The 17901-nt window shown below is 38.5% G+C and overlaps 1 protein-coding gene across 9 annotated transcripts in view; it reads left to right on the top strand.

Annotated features, from left to right (window-relative positions):
* JMJD1C (jumonji domain containing 1C) overlaps positions 1-14309 on the top strand; it is a 316167-nt gene extending 301858 nt beyond the window's left edge. For 8 of the 9 annotated variants that reach the window (XM_019953729.2, XM_019953726.2, XM_070782326.1 and 5 more), the window contains 4 exons: positions 951-1090; positions 2435-2611; positions 13030-13161; positions 13406-14309. In XM_019953729.2, the coding sequence (XP_019809288.2) occupies positions 951-1090; positions 2435-2611; positions 13030-13161; positions 13406-13495 (539 nt within the window). In that variant the 3' untranslated portion in view covers positions 13496-14309. The other variant, XM_070782323.1, reaches the window with a different exon arrangement.
* The last annotated feature ends 3592 nt before the right edge of the window (positions 14310-17901 follow it).

The raw sequence follows: 17901 nt of genomic DNA, 5'->3' as shown, positions 1-17901 counted from the left end.
AATAAAAACTAAGAACAAAACTTGAGGACTGAACTAGTCTTTGTGCATCCTTTTAACTTGTATCATTGCCCTTGTGATAGTCTTGTTTACCTACACTTATTAATAGCCTCTTTTATTCCAGGAAGTCTTAACTAATCCCCAACATTCTAGGATAGTATTTTGTATATTGTAAACATCTAATGTTTGACTTCAAAAAATCTTCACAACTAACTTTAAAAAAGATTTCACTATCATTAGTAAACATTTGATATATTCTTTGTGTTAAGCAATAGATTCCTTTTTCTGTTAAAACATTTCTTTAAAATGTTCATTGTAGTGAAATCAGCAGTTTGAAAATGATGACATTGCTGTACTTCACTCATAGATAACTTCAGTTAACATTTGTTTATACATTCATATATATATATGTGTGTACAGTTTTTAATCTGTCAACATATTAGAATGGTCTGATACCTCAATTATTAGTGTTTGATTATAGATTAATCAGTAATAATAAATGAGACATTTTGCTCTGCCGTTCATTAGTCATGGTAATGAACAAATCCTTTCTCCCCACTGAACCTTTTGCTCAGCTGTAAAATAGAGATTATGATCCTTGCCTAATAGTGGTCAGGAAAGTCCTTTGTAAACTATGAAATGCTGTGAGTATAAAATTGTTATGATCATAGTTTGGGACAAGAAGAAAAAAGGTGGTCAAGTTTGAGTAAAGGTCCTTGGTTTTTTATCTCCTGTTCCTTGGTTTACAGAAAGAAATGAACTGGGGAACGTTATCGTCCCCAGGTCAGTGTTCTCTGCTCTTGTGGTTATCACAGTGTTCATGTATAACTGGGTTTATCTCCTCTTTAAGAGTCCAGTCTAGTCAGGCACTGTGCTTCTCTGAGAGGTCAATTTTAGGCCACTTGATTTCTGGTAGTCTTTATTGACCAGTATGAAAATATTCTGCGTTTTAGGAATACTCAAGAAATTTGAGGAAGAAGATTTGGATGACATTTTAAGAAAACGATTGAAGGACTCAAGTGAAATACCCGGTGCTCTGTGGCATATTTATGCTGGGAAAGATGTTGACAAGATACGGGAATTTCTTCAGAAGGTATAATTTTAGGTTCCATACGTAGTTTTATCTCTTCACCTTGAAGGAAGACTTAATTTTTAATGTAAACTCATTGGCATTCAGCAGTATAAGATGATTAAATAATTTTAAGATGATTAAATAAGTTTTACTTAGGAGGATGGAATTTTTCATTTGAAAATCAAAAGCTCCTTTCTCTTGAGGAATTTGAATGGCAGTTTCTTCTCAGTTACTAGTTATTGTTTATCCCCGTAAAGAACCTGTTAATGAGTCATGTGTTACCCTTGGTGAAAAGGAGTCACTGGAATTATAGAATATAAAATTTAATATGTCATAGAAGTATGTAAAGAAAGCAGATTTTTTTTTAATGTTGTTGATATTTTTGGCTGTTGACCTAAGGAGTCATATCTGGTTGAACAGGTTGACATTTTGAGTAATTGTAAATTTAATTTACTTGTTAAAAAGTGACATGTTGATCTGAAATTAGTTCAAACCATTTTCTCAATATTTTCTGAATTTTGTAATGATAAGGATTTCTTTTAAGGGACCATAATTGCTGGTTTTCGTATTCTTCTTTCTGAATGAACTTAACGTTTGTCTTTGGTCCGTATAAAAGTGAAGGAGCTATGGCCCTGTAACTATGATCTTATCCCAGAACCACCTACCAGTCTTAATTTATTATAAAGTATGCTTTTTAAAGCAGAAGATTTCACTTGTTAGTCAAAAGGTTCCTTGAAATTCATTTCTCAAGGGTTAGAAGGTTAGCAATATAAGGTATTTATCTTTGTACCTACCTTAAAAAAAGAAGAGCATCAAAAAATATCTGTGAAGTTCATATATACAAATGGTTTGGCTTTTGGAAGAAAGCTACTAAACTAACCTTTCCCCCATCTTTGTGCTATACCTTAAAATTACTGGAAGGAACCAAATGGATGAAAACCTCATTATCATCGAATTCCCTGCCAGTTCAGTGGTTAGGGCTCTGTGCTTCCACTGCAGGGGCATGAGTCCAGTTCCCCTGGTCAGAGAACTAAGATCCCTGCAAACTTTGTGGTGTAGCCAAAAAAACTGGGAAAAAATGATCATTATTACTATTTTTAAAAAAGAGAAAACTTCATAGTGAAAGGAGATGAGAAAGGAGTACAATTTACTTTTTTAACATTACATCAGTCTGCATCAGTTTCATATCCTTTTGCTTTTCCAATTGTAGAACATGATTTTCTTTAACTTAAGCTTAATCATCATTCCAGAAGATTCTGAGAATAAAAGACTTATTGTAAAGAAAATTGAAATGTAGCTGAACAGGATTCACCATTTCCTTTATTTAAATTGGGGTATATATTTTCATTGTAATCCATATTTCAGATTTCAAAAGAACAAGGCCTTGAAGTTCTACCAGAACATGATCCAATACGTGACCAGAGTTGGTATGTGAACAAAAAGCTTCGTCAAAGACTGCTTGAGGAATATGGAGTCAAAACCTGCACTCTGGTTCAGTTCCTCGGTGATGCCATTGTCTTACCAGCAGGAGCACTTCATCAGGTAATAGTTACTTGTAGCACATCATTACTGAACCAGAAAGAACTTGTCCCGAGTTAAATACAGATCAAAGAAGACATGAGAAGGAGAATGACCTACACTAGTATGCCTTCATTAAGAAAGCAGCTTTTCAGTGCTTGATGAGATCTGATATAATTAAGTGCTTTGAGACTGTAAATTGTATTAATATGAACCAGATTCCCATTGTCGTGTTGTTTCTGATTTAGTGGACTGAAGTCTAATTTTAAAGACTTTTTAGGGAAAAAAAGAAAGTTACTATATGTATTCAGTTCTCAATAGTTGAGAGTTAACAGCAGAAGGGGAGAGTATCAGGTCTTAGAGATGATGTATTTTCTAAGACACCAGATATGAATAGAATGAATTATTGGATAGACCATTCCATAATTCAGGCTTTCAATGTGCTTCCTTCCTATTTTTTGCCAACGTGACTTCCTTCCTTTAGTTTGCTAATGTAACAGTAGCATGTCCAAAGAAAGATGGTACATAATTTTTATAGCTATTGATTCACAAAACTTAAAACTAAACACCTAATTTTTGTTTCTGGGGCTTGACCGGCAGAATGACATAGAATAGACAGTGATGTGGAAGGTTTGGATTAAAAGCGTGTATTGGGGTTTCTATAAATAGACTGAAGCTACCGAGAGCAGTTTAGCCCTCATAGTAACAAGAGGCAAAGGCAGCCTGGGAATCCAGAAAGCTGGCTTGTCTCAGAGTTGGTTAAAGGTGGCAGAGATGTATTGAGATGTATTTGATGTGTGTCTTTTGACCAAGGAAAGCTTCCTACATTTTATATACCAATACATAGTTACAGCCTGCATAATATTTATGACACTGTTTAATAGCCACAAATACTCCTTGAGTGATAAGGAGTATTTAAGATGTCAAGTTTAGGGTTAGATTTATCATTCTTAAATAACATTTATGGTAGTAAAATACAATCATCATTATATCTTTTTCTCTATAGTGACATCCTAGCGAAAAAATTACACTTATATGTTTTTTTCTCTAGGATGTTAAAGTTGTTTTTATTTTCCCATGGACTTAATAGAATAATTTCAAAGATGTGTCATTTATGATTCATGTTTAATTGGGATGCACCCCACGTATCATTCTTGGCCTTCTAACCTCTTACCAGAAAATAGATAGTAAAGTGAACGTCGCCCAGTCATGTGACCCCATGGACTGTAGCCTGCCAAGCTCCTCTGTCAGTGGGATTCTCCAGGCCAGAATCCTGGAGTGGGTAGCCATTTCCCTCCTCCAGGAGATCTTCCCAACCCAGGGATTGAACTCACATCTGTTGCATTGCAGGTGGATTATTTACTATCTGGCATCAGGGAAGCCCAGAAAACAGCTAGCCTTTATCCAAATGTAAAATGCCCTGAAAGGAGCAGTCTGTTTAAGAGAATAGTACAGTAAATATTTTGCAACTATAAGTAATTATCTGACAACACAAAACAGGTTCTCTTGAAAATCCTTATTCACATACTCAGTTTATCCAAAATTCATTTTCTTTAAAATCAAACTGGACAGTGCATTTTTTAAGATATAATTTATATATAGTATATGTACTCTTTTTTACTATACAGTTTTGGGAATTTTCACAAATGTGTAATTAGGTAATAAAGAACATTGCCATCGCTTCAATAAATTCTCTCCGCCTACGTCCTCCCCAAATTTTTAAAAGTTTTTTATTGGAGTGTAGTTGATTTATAATGTTAATTTCCGGTAAACGGCAAAGTGAATCAGTTATATATATCCACTCTTTTTTACATTCTTTTCTCATGTGGGTCATTGTATTGAGTAGAGTTTCCTGTGCTATACAGTAGATCCTTACTACCTGTTTCATATGTAGTAGTGTGTATGTGGAGAAGGCGACCCGCTCCAGTACTCTTGCCTGGAAAATCCCATGGATGGAGGAGCCTAGTGGGTTGCAGTCCATGGGGTCGCGAAGAGTCAGACACGACTGAGCGACTTCACTTTCACTTTTCACTTTCATGCATTGGAGAAGGAGATGGCAACCCGCTCCAGTGTTCTTGCCTGGAGAATCCCAGGGACGGGGGAGCCTGGTGGGCTGCTGTCTATGGGGTCACACAGAGTCGGACACGACTGAAGCGACTTAGCAGCAGCAGCGGCAGCAGTGTTCCAGTACATGCGTGCCGCATCTTTACCCATTCCTCTGTCAGTGGACATCTAGGTGGTTGCCATGTCCTGGCTGTTGTAGATTGTGCTGCAGTGAACACTGGGGTGCATGTCTCTCTTCAGATCATGGTTTTCTTTGGATATATGCACAGGAGTGGGATTGCTGGGTCACACGATAGTTCTATTTTCAGTTTTTTAAGGAATGTCCATACTGGCCCAGTTTACATTCCCATCAACAGTATAAGAGTGTTCCTTTTCTCCACATCCTCTCTAGCCTTTGCTTGTAGATTTTTTTGATTGTGGCCATCCTGACCAGTGTGAGGTGGTACCTCATTGCATTTTTGATTGCATTTCTCTAGTAATCAGTGATGTTGAGCATTTTTTCATGTGCCTTTTGGCCATCTGTATATCTTTGGATAAATGTCTGTTTACGTCAATCCCCAAACGGTGATTGGCCATTTTTTTTTTTCATTATTGGGCTGCGTGAACTGTTTGTGTATTTTGGAGATTAATCCCTTGTCAGTCGCTTTGTTTGCAAATATTTTCTCCAGTCCTCAGGGTTCTCTTTTTGTTTTGTTGATGATTTCCTTTGCTGTGCAAAAGCTTTTAAGTTTAATGAGGTCCCATTTATTTTTATTTTCATTACTGTAGGAGGTAAATAGAAGATCTTGCTGTGATTTATGTCAGAGAGTGGTCTGCCTAAGTTTTCCTCTAATAGTTTTATAGTATCCAGCCTTACATTTAGGTCTTTAATCCATTTTGTGTGTAATTTTGTGTATGGTGTCAGGGAGGGTTCTGGTTTCATTCGTTTACGTATAACTGTCCAGTTTTCCCAGTACCACTCGTTGAATGCTTGCCTTTGTCACAGATGAGACCACAGGGGTGTGGGTTTATCTCTGGACTTTCTATCATGTTCCACTTATCTCTCCCTCACTTTTAGTCACTCTTCTCCTACCTGACATTCCTATAACCACTTACCTATTTTCTTTCCCTGTAGCCCTGCCTTTATAAGAATGTCATATGATTGGAATCATGTAATATGTAGCCTTTGAAAGTGTGACTTTTCTTAGTCAATATAATGCCTTGGAGTTTCATCCATGTTGTTGTATCAGTTCAGTTCAGTCACTCAGTCGTGTCCGACTCTTTGAGACCCCATGAATCGCAGCACGCCAGGCCTCCCTGTCCATCACCAACTCCCAGAGTTCACTCAGACTCAAGTCCATCGAGTCAGTGATGCCATCCAGCCATCTCATCCTCTGTCATCCCCTTCTCCTCCTGCCCCCAATCCCTCCCAGCGTCAGAGTCTTTTCCAGGGAGTCAACTCTTTGCGTGAGGTGACCAAAGTACTGGAGTTTCAGCTTTAGCATCAGTCCTTCCAAAGAACACCCAGGGCTGATCTCCTTCAGAATGGACTGGTTGGATCTCCTTGCAGTCCAAGGGACTCTCAAGAGTCTTCTCCAACACCACAGTTCAAAAGCATCAATTCTTTGGCGCTCAGCCTTCTTCACAGTCTGACTCTCACATCCATACATGACCACAGGAAAAACCATAGCCTTGAGTAGACAAACCTTTGTTGGCAAAGTAATGTCTCTGCTTTTGAATATGCTATCTAGGTTGGTCATAACTTTCCTTCCAAGGAGTAAGCGTCTTTTAATTTCATGGCTGCAGTCACCATCTGCAGTGATTTTGGAGCCCAGAAAAATAAAGTCTAACACTGTTTCCGCATTTATTTCCCATGAAGTGATGGGACCAGATGCCATGATCTTCGTTTTCTGACTGTTGAGCTTTAAGCCAACTTTTTCACTCTCCTCTTTCACTTTCATCAAGAGGCTTTTGAGTTCCTGCTCACTGTCTGCCATAAGGGTGGTGTCATCTGCATATCTGAGGTTATTGATATTTCTCCTGGCAATCTTGATTCCAGCTTGTGTTTCCTCCAGCCCAGCGTTTCTCATGATGTACTCTGCATATAAGTTAAATAAGCAGGGTGACAATATACAGCCTTGATGTACTCCTTTTCCTATTTGGAACCAGTCTGTATCAGTAGTTGCTTCTTTTTATTACTGGGTAGTTTTTCATTGCTTACATGTGTCACTTGGTTTTGTAATCAGTTCACCAATTGAACATTTGTGTTATTTTCAGTTTGGATTAGTAACAAAGGCACTATAAGCCACATTCACCTAAGGGTTTTTTGTATGAACATAGATTTTCATTTCAGTTGGGTAAATACCAACCTGGTCACAGGATGAGTGTCTGATTTACTTGATATAAGATACTGTGAATCTGGTGGTTATACCATTTTCCATTCCCCAAAGCAGTACATGTGAGTTCCATTTCCTCTGTTTACTGGCAGTTTTGTTTTTAAGCATCTGAATGTACGCATTGTTATCTCATTATGGCTTTAATTTACATTTTCTTAATATCTAAATAAGTTGAACATCTTTTTATGTGCTTACTTGCCATCTGTAAATATGTTCTGGTAAATGTGTGTTTAAATATTTGTCCATTTTTTTCAAAATGCATAAACTGGAATATATTAAAAGTTTCTGTTCATTAAAAAGCACTATTAAGAGAGTGAAAATGTAATCCAAAGAGTAGGAGAAGTGTTTGCAATGCGTTTATATATACAGTTTTGTAATTGGGTTCTTTTTCCTTACTGTGTTGGGGGTGTCTACCTGCTCTGCTTAAGAGTCCTATATCTGATATGTGCTTTTTAGTTTTTACATATCTTCTCCCAATCTGTGGCTTACTTATCCTTCCATTTTCTTAATAGTGTCTTCCAAAGAGTGCTTTTTGATGAAGTTCAATTGATCAACTTTTTTCTTTATTTATACTTTTGTTGTATCTGCAGAATTTTTGGCTAGGTCAAGGTCAAAAAAACTGTCTCTTAAATTTTCTTCTAGAAGTTTTATAGTTGTTAGTCTTATGTTTAGGTCTGTTATCTACTTTTTAGTTAATATTTGTGCATAGAGCTCGTGAACTGAGGTTGTTTTTTCATGTGGACATTCAGTTCAGTACTGTTTAGGAAAAAGTGAAAGTTGCTCAGTCGTGTCCAACTCTTTGCGACCCCATGGACTTAGTCCATGGAATTCTCCAGGCCAGAATATTGGAGTGAGTAGCCTTTCCCTTCTCCAGGGGGGGATCTTCCCAACCCAGGGATCGAACCCAGGTCTCCCGCATTGCAGGCGGATTCTTTACCAGCTGAGCCACAGGGAAGCCCAAGAATACTGGAGTGGGAAGCCTATCCCTTCTCCAGCAGATCTTCCCTACCCAGGAATCAAACTGGGATCTTCTGCATCGCAGGTGGATTCTTTACCAACTGAGCTAGGGAAGCCCAGCTATTTTTAAATCTTTTTTCTTTTGAAAATGTAATACATCCATCCAATTTTAAAAAATTCAAACAGTACACAAGGGTTGATGGTGAAAATTAAGTCTTTTTCTCACCTTTGCCCTCAGTTCCTCTACCCTAGAGGCACTCACTATTAGCAGAGAACCATAGAGAGTCCATGAGTGTAAATGTCTCTCTACTGCTTGTACTTTCTTGCGGGGGGGAGAGGGAAGAGAATAGTCTTTTTTTCCTCAAAATAGTGGGCAAAATAATCCTGTTTAAAGTTCAGAAGTCACTGTGCTTTAGCATCTCTGTGCACTTGTATCTGATCTGTATATACACACACACTCCTATTTAAGATGCTATGCTTAAATAGACTGAAGCAGCATCTGTGACCTAAACTGGCAAATTCTATTTTGAGCTCTGCCACTAAATTGTTGAGTGTTCCAAAATAAAAACTTATCTACTGCATAATTGGGCCATAAAATTGCAGGCATTTCCACCTCCCTTCCTTTACAGGGTGTGATAATGGCAGTGCGGTTATTTGCACTCTGTTGAAAGGGTGTTGGCCGTGACTCACAAGTGGTGGTAATGTGGTTTTTACAGAGAATGAAAAGGAAGTACAAGCTCCATTCACAGTGTAACCTGGACTTAAGATGCATGATTATTTACAATTTATGTAGTCCTTAGAACTGAGTCCTGAAAACTTTTCATTGATGGCTTCAACACTTCCACCAAACCACAGATAGCCCTTAAAAATAATCCCAGAGCTTAAGTCAGTGCTTCTCACACTATAGCATACACCAGAATTCCTGGAGCGCTTGATATAACACATAATGCTAGACCTTAAGCCCAGAGTGGGTCTGAGGAAGAACCTGAAATTCTACGTTTCTAACAAGTTCCCAGGTGACTCTGGTATTATTGTCCGGGAACCATGCTTTAAGAACTGCACAAATAGAAAGCCCTGGCAAAGCCAAGGCATCTATCAGTCAGGAAACTTTGAACCAAATGATAGCACATGAACTGACAGTCCAGCAGTGCTAGGGAAGAATCCACATACTTTTCTTTGTCAGCAGTGAACACTTTGAAGACCTGGGGCTAGGGGAGGGAGGGCCGCAGGTGACTCAGCAGGGGCATTCAGATGTATATCTTGGCAAGCTGAGGGAAAGTGTCATAGCAGCCCTCCTTATATTCTAAAAACTACTCTAGAATTGCAGGCTTAAAAATCTTCTGTTGGCAAACATGGCTGAGTCTGTGAAACCCCTGTGTTTGTATATCCTTGGACAAAGCAGATAGATGGTGACCTCCAGGATTTACTTTGTCTCAGCTCTAGTATCCTGAGGTTTAGAGTAGCTTTTAGTTCTAAACAGCAACAGTTTTTTTGTTTTCTAAATTAACACAGAATCTTTACTGGTAATGTTTTCCTTAATTGCTTAATTGATTTGTGTTTGGTCATTCACAGTAAGTTAATAATATTCCTAAATTGTAAATTGTCTGCATTCTTATGACTAAAAGGACTTAGACAAAAGTCAGTGTTAAGATAATAACCTTCCTACCATGAAAACAAAAGTTACATTTTCTAAACATTACCTACTTATGATTACAACTGATCCTTGAAGGCAAGTATGAATTAAGACAATCAACTAAGGAAGTGAAATGTAAAATGACTCACAAGATGGCCCAGAAAGGGATAAGTGGAATGGGAAGTTCACATATGTTCTGCTTTAAAACTAAACCTTGCCTCTTCGAACTAACCCTGAAGTCTTTAAGCAATTTATAAATATCAATTTGAGGTCATCAGGAAACAGTCATCATCTAAGAGTGCTTTTAAAACAACCATAAACTGGCTAAGACCGACAGAACCAACTTTTTCAGAGCTCTAGAATCTACTTCAAAACTTAACATTGGCCAGGGGCCTGCTTAATGAAGAAAGGGGTATGTGGTTTTTGTTCTTTAAGGAAATCTCTAACACCTTCGATAACCTAACACAGACATCAATGACCAGACCCAAAAACAACAGTCTTTGCAAAAGCAGTTTGGAAAGATCATAAAACAAATAGATGACTACAACCCATGTCAGTCAACAGCATCACTCTCCGGCAGGGGTAGAATCTGATTGTAGCTACTGCATTATAATGTCTAGATGCCCAGTTTTCAACCAGAATTCCCAAGCCTACACAGAAACAGCAAAGGATGGCCCCTTCCCAGGGGAAACGAGCTCAGCAGAGGAAGGCCAGACATCAGGCTGACTTGTCATAGACCTCAAGTCTGTTATCTTAAATATGCTCGAAGGGCTAAAGGACTATGGGGGCTGGGGACGGCAAATGATGTATGAACAAAATTAGAATACTGATAAAGAGAAGTTATTTTTTTTTTTTTTTAAGATTCACATGCTAAAAGTTAAAGGCTTGAACTTCAGAAAAACTGTACTCCCGACAGCTTGTTCAGGTGAATGTAAGATGGGACAGGGCATTTGGAGACTGTGTATGTTGGCATGACTGAGTTACTGCAGGACTGTAAAGCATCTCTGCTGCACAAGAGATCACGGGAGCTGGGTTCCTGTTGACTTGCCATTTAGTGGCTGATTTGTCTTGGAACAGGTGCTGATCTCTTGTCCTTACTTTGCTGCTCTGTGAAATAGAGCATCTGTTCTACAGACACATAATGAGGACCCACTGGGACTGCACAGCGATGCTGACAGTGTGAGGCATCCACTGTGTGCGTCTCCAGAGGGACCAACAACCTACTGCTCACGTGAAGACATGTTTAACAATACGTGCTGTCAGGTTACCAGTGGAGGCACGGTGCTTGAGTTACAGAATAAAGACATCTGCAGCTGTTCAGGTGGTCATTACGCCCAGAGGAGAAATGCCAGCCCCTTCGGAATTTCATCACTTTTATCAGATTTTTTCCACAGTCTCTATTTCCCACTTCCTATCTCCCTCTTCACAGTTCTCTCAATTAAATTTATTTTCGTATTTTTAAAAATGAGAATAAATGTAAATGCTTAGTTTTTCAGTTATTTCTCCTTTCCCAGGAATTTTGTGATATCTTTTAACATCACTGGAGTTACAGCATAGAAATAATCCAGATTGGATAAGCTTGATCCTTTCTCTGTCGAGCGGTTCTAAAGAAATTGTAAAGTGCAGTCAGTTTGTACATGCTGAACAAATAACAGATGATATTGACTGGCTTCTTGGGAATCCATTTAGTCAAGAGAAAAAGAACTAGTAGAAAAACGGTTGTATCGATAACACAAGAGACTGAAGGTTATCTTTAATTGGTTGATTTGAAAGAAAGGCACAAAAAAAATCCTAGGAGAGTTCTAAAACTGTGTGGTCAGAAGATCTTTCTGGAACTAGTTTTCATCACAGTTCAGTTCCGTTGCTCAGTCGTGTCCGACTCTGTGCGACCCTATGAATCGCAGCACGCCAGGCCTCCCTGTCCATCACCAACTCCCGGAGTTCACTCAGACTCACGTCCATCGAGTCAGTGATGCCATCCAGCCATCTCATCCTCTATCGTCCTTCTCCTCCTGCCCCCAATCCCTCCCAGCATCAGAGTCTTTTCCAATGAGTCAGCTCTTCGCATGAGGTGGCCAAAGTACTGGAGTTTCAGCTTCAGCATCATTCCTTCCAAAGAAATCCCAGGGCTGATCTCCTTCAGAATGGACTGGTTTGATCTCCTTGCAGTCCAAGGGACTCTCAAGAGTCTTCTTCACACCACAGTTCAAAAGCATCAATTCTTCGGCGCTCAGCCTTCTTCACAGTCCAGCTCTCACATCCATACATGACCACAGGAAAAACCATAGCCTTGACTAGCCAGACCTTTGTTGGCAAAGTAATGTCTCTGTTTTCAATATGCTATCTAGGTTGGTCATAACTTTGCTTAAATAATCAAACATAAGTTTTACACCAGAGAGTAGATTAAAGGAAACTAAACTTAACAGTGAAATGACCAAATGCTGAAAGTCAAAGGAGCAACATCAGACATCCAGATTGACTGCACTGATTGGGAAAACATACCTTTCATACAGTGGGTTTGTTTTTAAGTTCCAATAAAACTTTATGGACAGTGAAATTCAAATTTCATATAATTTTCATGTCACAATTTTTTTTTCCCCCAATCATTTAAAAGTGTAAAAACCATTCTCAGCTTACTTGCCATACACCAGGTGGTGGACCAGATTTGGCCTGCTGGACATAGTTTGCCTGTCTCTGATCTAAATAATCTCATTTGTTATTATTACTACTTCTATATTAACAGTAATAGTGTAGGAGTACTTACATATAACTTAGCTACACTCTTCAACTAAGGATAACTGTAAAATGATTATTGCTTTCCTAGTTAGCATGCAGTTATCATACTTTCAAAAACGATTTTCCCAAGAAAATATTTAAACATTTATCTAATAAAAGATTAGATATATATGATAAAATTATAAAATATATTTAGTAGGCTTATTTAAATTTTAATTTGATAATTCCCCATTTATAGGACTCTGTTAGTCGCTCAGTCACGTCTGACTCTTTGCGACCCCATGGACTACAGCCCGCCAGGCACCTCTGCCCATGGGATTCTCCAGCAAGAATACTGGAGTGGGTTGCCATGCCCTTCTCCACAGCAGTTTGTTTTTGTTGTTCTTAATTAACACACGAAAATCTACCTTGACAAAATTGATAATTAGGATCCAGTTATCAGCCTTGCTGAAGGATTCCTGGAAAAGTTCTTTTTCTTGCATCATTTAAAAATATTCTATTTACATGAAGTCATGTTACATGAAACTTCTCAGTGATAAACTTTCTCATAAAGTGTGGTGTTCCACTTTGAAGTGCATTTGACGTTTTGGAGAAAATAAGTTCTTTGGTGAATTGTCTCTTGTTGAGACCACTTTGCCCACCTCCTAAAACTCCTGTTTTACTCTGTTGGGGAACAGGTACAGAATTTTCACAGCTGTATTCAGGTAACCGAAGACTTTGTGTCTCCAGAACATCTCGTACAGTCATTTCATTTAACACAGGAACTGAGACTTTTGAAGGAAGAAATCAATTATGATGATAAACTACAGGTAAGAGATGAGTTTTCTAACTACTTCCTATTCTGCAGGCTTTTTATATTCAGAATTATGATACATGCATAACAGCTTAGGCTGTCATTGCCTGGTTTGTCACAGTACAGTACCAACCAAACCAGTATTTAATTGTGTGACTCATTTTAACTTTGGCTTAAGTTTGTTGTAAACTCTTGTCGCAATTTTCATTTGTTAATTTATCTCCTGCTGAAGTGACTAGAAATAATGACATCTCTTTCAGGTTAAAAATATCTTGTATCATGCAGTCAAGGAAATGGTGAGAGCTTTGAAGATACATGAAGATGAAGTAGAGGCTATGGAAGAAAATTAGATGTGGTCCAGTTTAATGTTTTTAGACCATTGAGCTGGAATTCCTTACTCTTAGACTATGATATGTATGTACACTGACTTAAGTTTCATGAAACCATCAGTGCCAAGAAATTCTCTATGTAGTAATTACTTGTTACTGACACCACAGCAGTATAGCGTAAGTCACAGCTCCTGTGATTCAATATGAAAACAAGCTAAATCTTAAAAGCAGCAGTTCGTAGCTGTTTTTGTATCATAGTGTATATGATGTTTGTGAAAATGCCAGATTTAAAATGATGTATTTATTTTTGGAAAAAAAATACAAAATTCTATGCTATATTGTTGATCAAGTGTAAATGTGACCTTGTACAGTTTACTAAAATAACTGATATTTTTCACTACATTGAGACAGTTACTGTGAGAATAGGACACAAACACCAGCTATTGCCTGCATTTGGGAAATTGCTGAATCGCACAGCATACATGTCATAATCAGAAAATTACTGCCAAATAATTGTAAAATTTGTAAAATATAAAGTATATAAAGTAGATACTACAGACACTTCAATATTTTGTTGAAGCTATTGACTGTACAATTAAACATTTTCAAAAGGTGTAATTTATTTAAAATTGTCTCATTTTGGTAAAATTTATGTGAACTTTTAAAGCTAAATATTAAACTTAATATGCTATGTAAATATATACATATATACATTTAATGATGTATTTTTTTAAAACATTGGCTTGCTTTTATTTGTTAAAGTGCAAGTGTTACATATGGCTTTGTAAAGTTGAGAGGGGTTTTACATTTTACATTAAAAGGACTTTATCAAAAATGGGCTAGTGTAAGTGTTTTCCCTCCTGCTATCTGTATTCTGGGGGCTTCATCATCAAGGCAACTTACTTACCAGCATTTTCTTGCGGTACAGTGTCCTCTCCCGGAACACTGCCCTCTTTTAAGCTTGTTTTAGGCCATCACAGGTAAGTGCCTCGAGTTTCTTGTCCTGTGGCCCAGCTGATGAATACAGAAAACTCCAACATGTTATTTGTGAACAAATTTATTTCACAGAGGAACTCATAGGTTTTATAAGTCATAATTATGAGATTATACAATTTCAAGTAAGTGTGTTTCACTGCAGAGATACTTGCTAATATACAGTTGGGGTGTGAGGAGACAGGGAGGCAGGCAGGGAAGAGCCTGAAGTCACTCAACCTGGATTAAGTATGAGTTCGGTTACTTATTATGCAACCTTGGTAGCTGCCTTAATTTGGAGTCTTGGCTTTAATAGCTGATGACTGTTATCAGTTGGTTGCTTGAAGCTCATAATCCTAACCTTCTGAGTTTTACTGAAAAAAATGCAGCCCTCCACTGACACCTGCAGGATGTTGAAGGCATGACCTTTTCTTAGCTGAAAGCACATCATTTAAAATGAAAAAAACAGTAACCTAAGTGACGACCTTGTAGATAAGTTGCTAGTTTTTATTCTGTTGCTCATGTCCACCGTTTTAGGCTGTGTCACCCTCTGCTCCAGGAAAGTTTCAGCCAGGATGTGAGCAGTTATATTCCACATTAATACTCTACCTGGCACAGGGGTTAGTGGCATGGATGATAACTGCAGGGCAGTGGTTTAAAGATGGGGATAAAGGAGCTGATGACTACAGCCTTTATAAGTTTATTATATTTTAATGCCATTTTTCAAAAAGTGCCTCAGCTCCTTAAATGGTATCTTTTGCTTAATGTTTTCATGTATTCCATCAGATTTAATTTAGATGTGAAATTAATTTCAAGCCCAAGATACTAATTCTGGAGTAGACTATTCCTGCTGGCCCCCTAAAGTCAGCTGGGAGCCCAGTCTTTGGTGAGTTTCTTCCAAAAGGTTTTTGCTTCTCTTGCTGTTGCTTGAGCCACTTGTAAACCAAACTAAAACCCCTACACAAAAGCTGAGCCTGATCAAGCCTGGCAGTGAAGTCAGGGACATACTAACTTGCCTTCTAGCCCCTTTCCTGGACACATTAGCTGAGACATCAAACATACTTTCAACAATGACTTAAAAAATCAGTAAACTCATCTTCTAAAGGAGCAGAGGGGTTGGAGCTGCTTCTAGGACTGCCATTTTAAGAGGTGAATATCACAAATCCCCATGGAAGATAGAGTTCAATAGACACCTTCCAGGGTGCGTCACAGGCAAGGGAGAGTAGTCTCCTCCCCTATTCTGTGGTTAACACCTGGAGACACTGATCGCGTGAGGTGCTTTTCTTAATCAGCTGAAACTTCAGCCAGCCTAAGATGTCCAGTGGTTCCTTTGGAAATTAGTAACCGTATATAGCATATATGGGAACTTTTCACCAAAATTTTCTAATAAATGTAACATTATTTCAGAAACAAATGTTGAACAAAACTTTGTTAGCAAACTTTTTCTAGATGGAAAGGGAAAAAGCCAGCCTACAACATTTCCACCTTATAACCTTTTACTAAAGGAGACAGAATCCCATTATAGCCAATTCCAAAATCATAGCACCGTGCAAAAAGTCCCATAAAAACCATGGGACTGACAGGGGTGGGGGGAATAGAATGTGGGCATAACATTCACCACCTTTATCAGCACTACATTTTTAAAAGGCAGTACTGGTCTTACCTGTGTTAAGTGTTTAAGAGACAGATTAACACTGCAGGTATGGCACTCTACCTTGAAGGCCGGAGGCTGGCTTTGGAAGCGGGCATCAGAAGCATTGCAGCTCGTGATGGATGCTGTCAAGTGGTAGGAGGAGGTTAGCTGAAACTAGAGGAGACGTTTTAGCGCCAGATGGAGACAGGCGTGGCTCAATGCCATGGTGAGAGTTCAGGTGCCACCCTCTTCAGTATGGTTTTCCTGCAGTCAGAATTCCCACTTAAGCAAACATTATGCTCAAATTGTTCCCTATATATTAATCATGCTTGGGTAAATCTGCATTTTTGAAACAGCTGAAGTGACTGTACAACAAAAGATGATTCGAATCAAAGCTTTCAAAATCCAGTGAAGCTACAGAATTTCAGAAACAAATTCTAGGACTAATATTAAAAAAGCTGAAACATCTGTTAATGGGTTATCATGTGACTTGGTCCCCCTGTCACACACCCTCCCTGAGGAGAGATTAAAGTTGCAATGTTAAGCCCACTTAATTGAGCCTGGTGACATATGGTTATGTGTTCTAAAAAAAAGATGTACAAGCTCCAGAAATTACAACCTAGAGTCAGGGATCCATCCTGGTTAGTGGATCTCTGAGGCACTATGTAGGATCACGTATGGCACTTGAGTTAGGGAGTCCACATTTTGGTCTTGGCATTCCATTCACATCTTTTCAACCAATTATCAGTTCCATTACTGTCTAAACTCTGGCGGAAAGGGTTTAATTAAAAGGTAAGACAGGGATGAACACTAAGTCATCCTGAAATGACTCGCTTTTTAAAACCACAGGAATTAAAAAGTTGCATCATCTGTGTTTTCCTGACTTACCAAGATACTCGAGTACCAACCAGTATAAAGGACTGAGGGTAGAAGGGGATGACCACTGTTGGTTCACTTCCCACAAGTCTTTCTTTTGTATTATTCTGCTTCACAGAGCATAGATCATGTGTTATATAAAAACTGGTATTATGTTAGTTGGGAAAAACCAAACAGTATGTAATCCTAAATATTTCTAGTAGCTTTATAAGCCCACAAATAGATTTACTGCTTACTATATTTTACTATTACTGAGCTGTGTTCCCTGATGACTCAGTGGGCAAAGATTCTACCTGGTGACTGGTTCGAGTCCTAGGTCTGGGAAATCCCCTGGAGAGCATGGCAACCCACTCTAGTCTCCTTGCCTGGAGAATCCCCATGGACAGAGGAGCTCGGTGTGCTGTGGTCCAAAGGGTAGCAAAGTCAGACACAACCATGCAACCGAACACAACCATGGAAAGGCACTGCTGTTTTTGAGCTGGGCTGAAAAATTACTCCAAAGTCCAAGTCCCTGTCTTGAACTGTGATCCTATTCATTCTTTTGCCAGTTTTGCACCAAATGAGTCTATGTTTAAAAATTTTTTTAATTCAAGTACTATATTCAACCTGAAAGACCAAAGCAAATGTCCTTCTAGAATTTACCACAAGACTCAAAGTATTGGTTATTTAAATAAAGTTGGTCTATGACCCTATTACTGCCTCTACACAACTTTTAGTTTTTATTCACCCTGAAACTAAAGAATTTCACAGCAGTGATTAGCATTATTTCAGATACCTGGGCCCTTCCCCAAACACAGGCATTTTCTCTTAAGAACAGGGAAATAATATGATCTGAAGCTAATAAAAAACCTGTTGGTAGCAACGGAGGCCCTGGGACTTGGTAATACTCTCAGTACCAAGACTTATTTGGAGAATCAACTTCCCAGAATATAGGCCTGAAAGTCAT

Source organism: Bos indicus, chromosome 28 (assembly GCF_029378745.1).
Source record: "Bos indicus isolate NIAB-ARS_2022 breed Sahiwal x Tharparkar chromosome 28, NIAB-ARS_B.indTharparkar_mat_pri_1.0, whole genome shotgun sequence".
Taxonomy (NCBI): Eukaryota; Metazoa; Chordata; class Mammalia; order Artiodactyla; family Bovidae; genus Bos; species Bos indicus.
The sequence above is the reverse complement of the archived record's forward strand: the minus strand, read 5'-3'. Positions and strand labels throughout refer to the sequence as shown.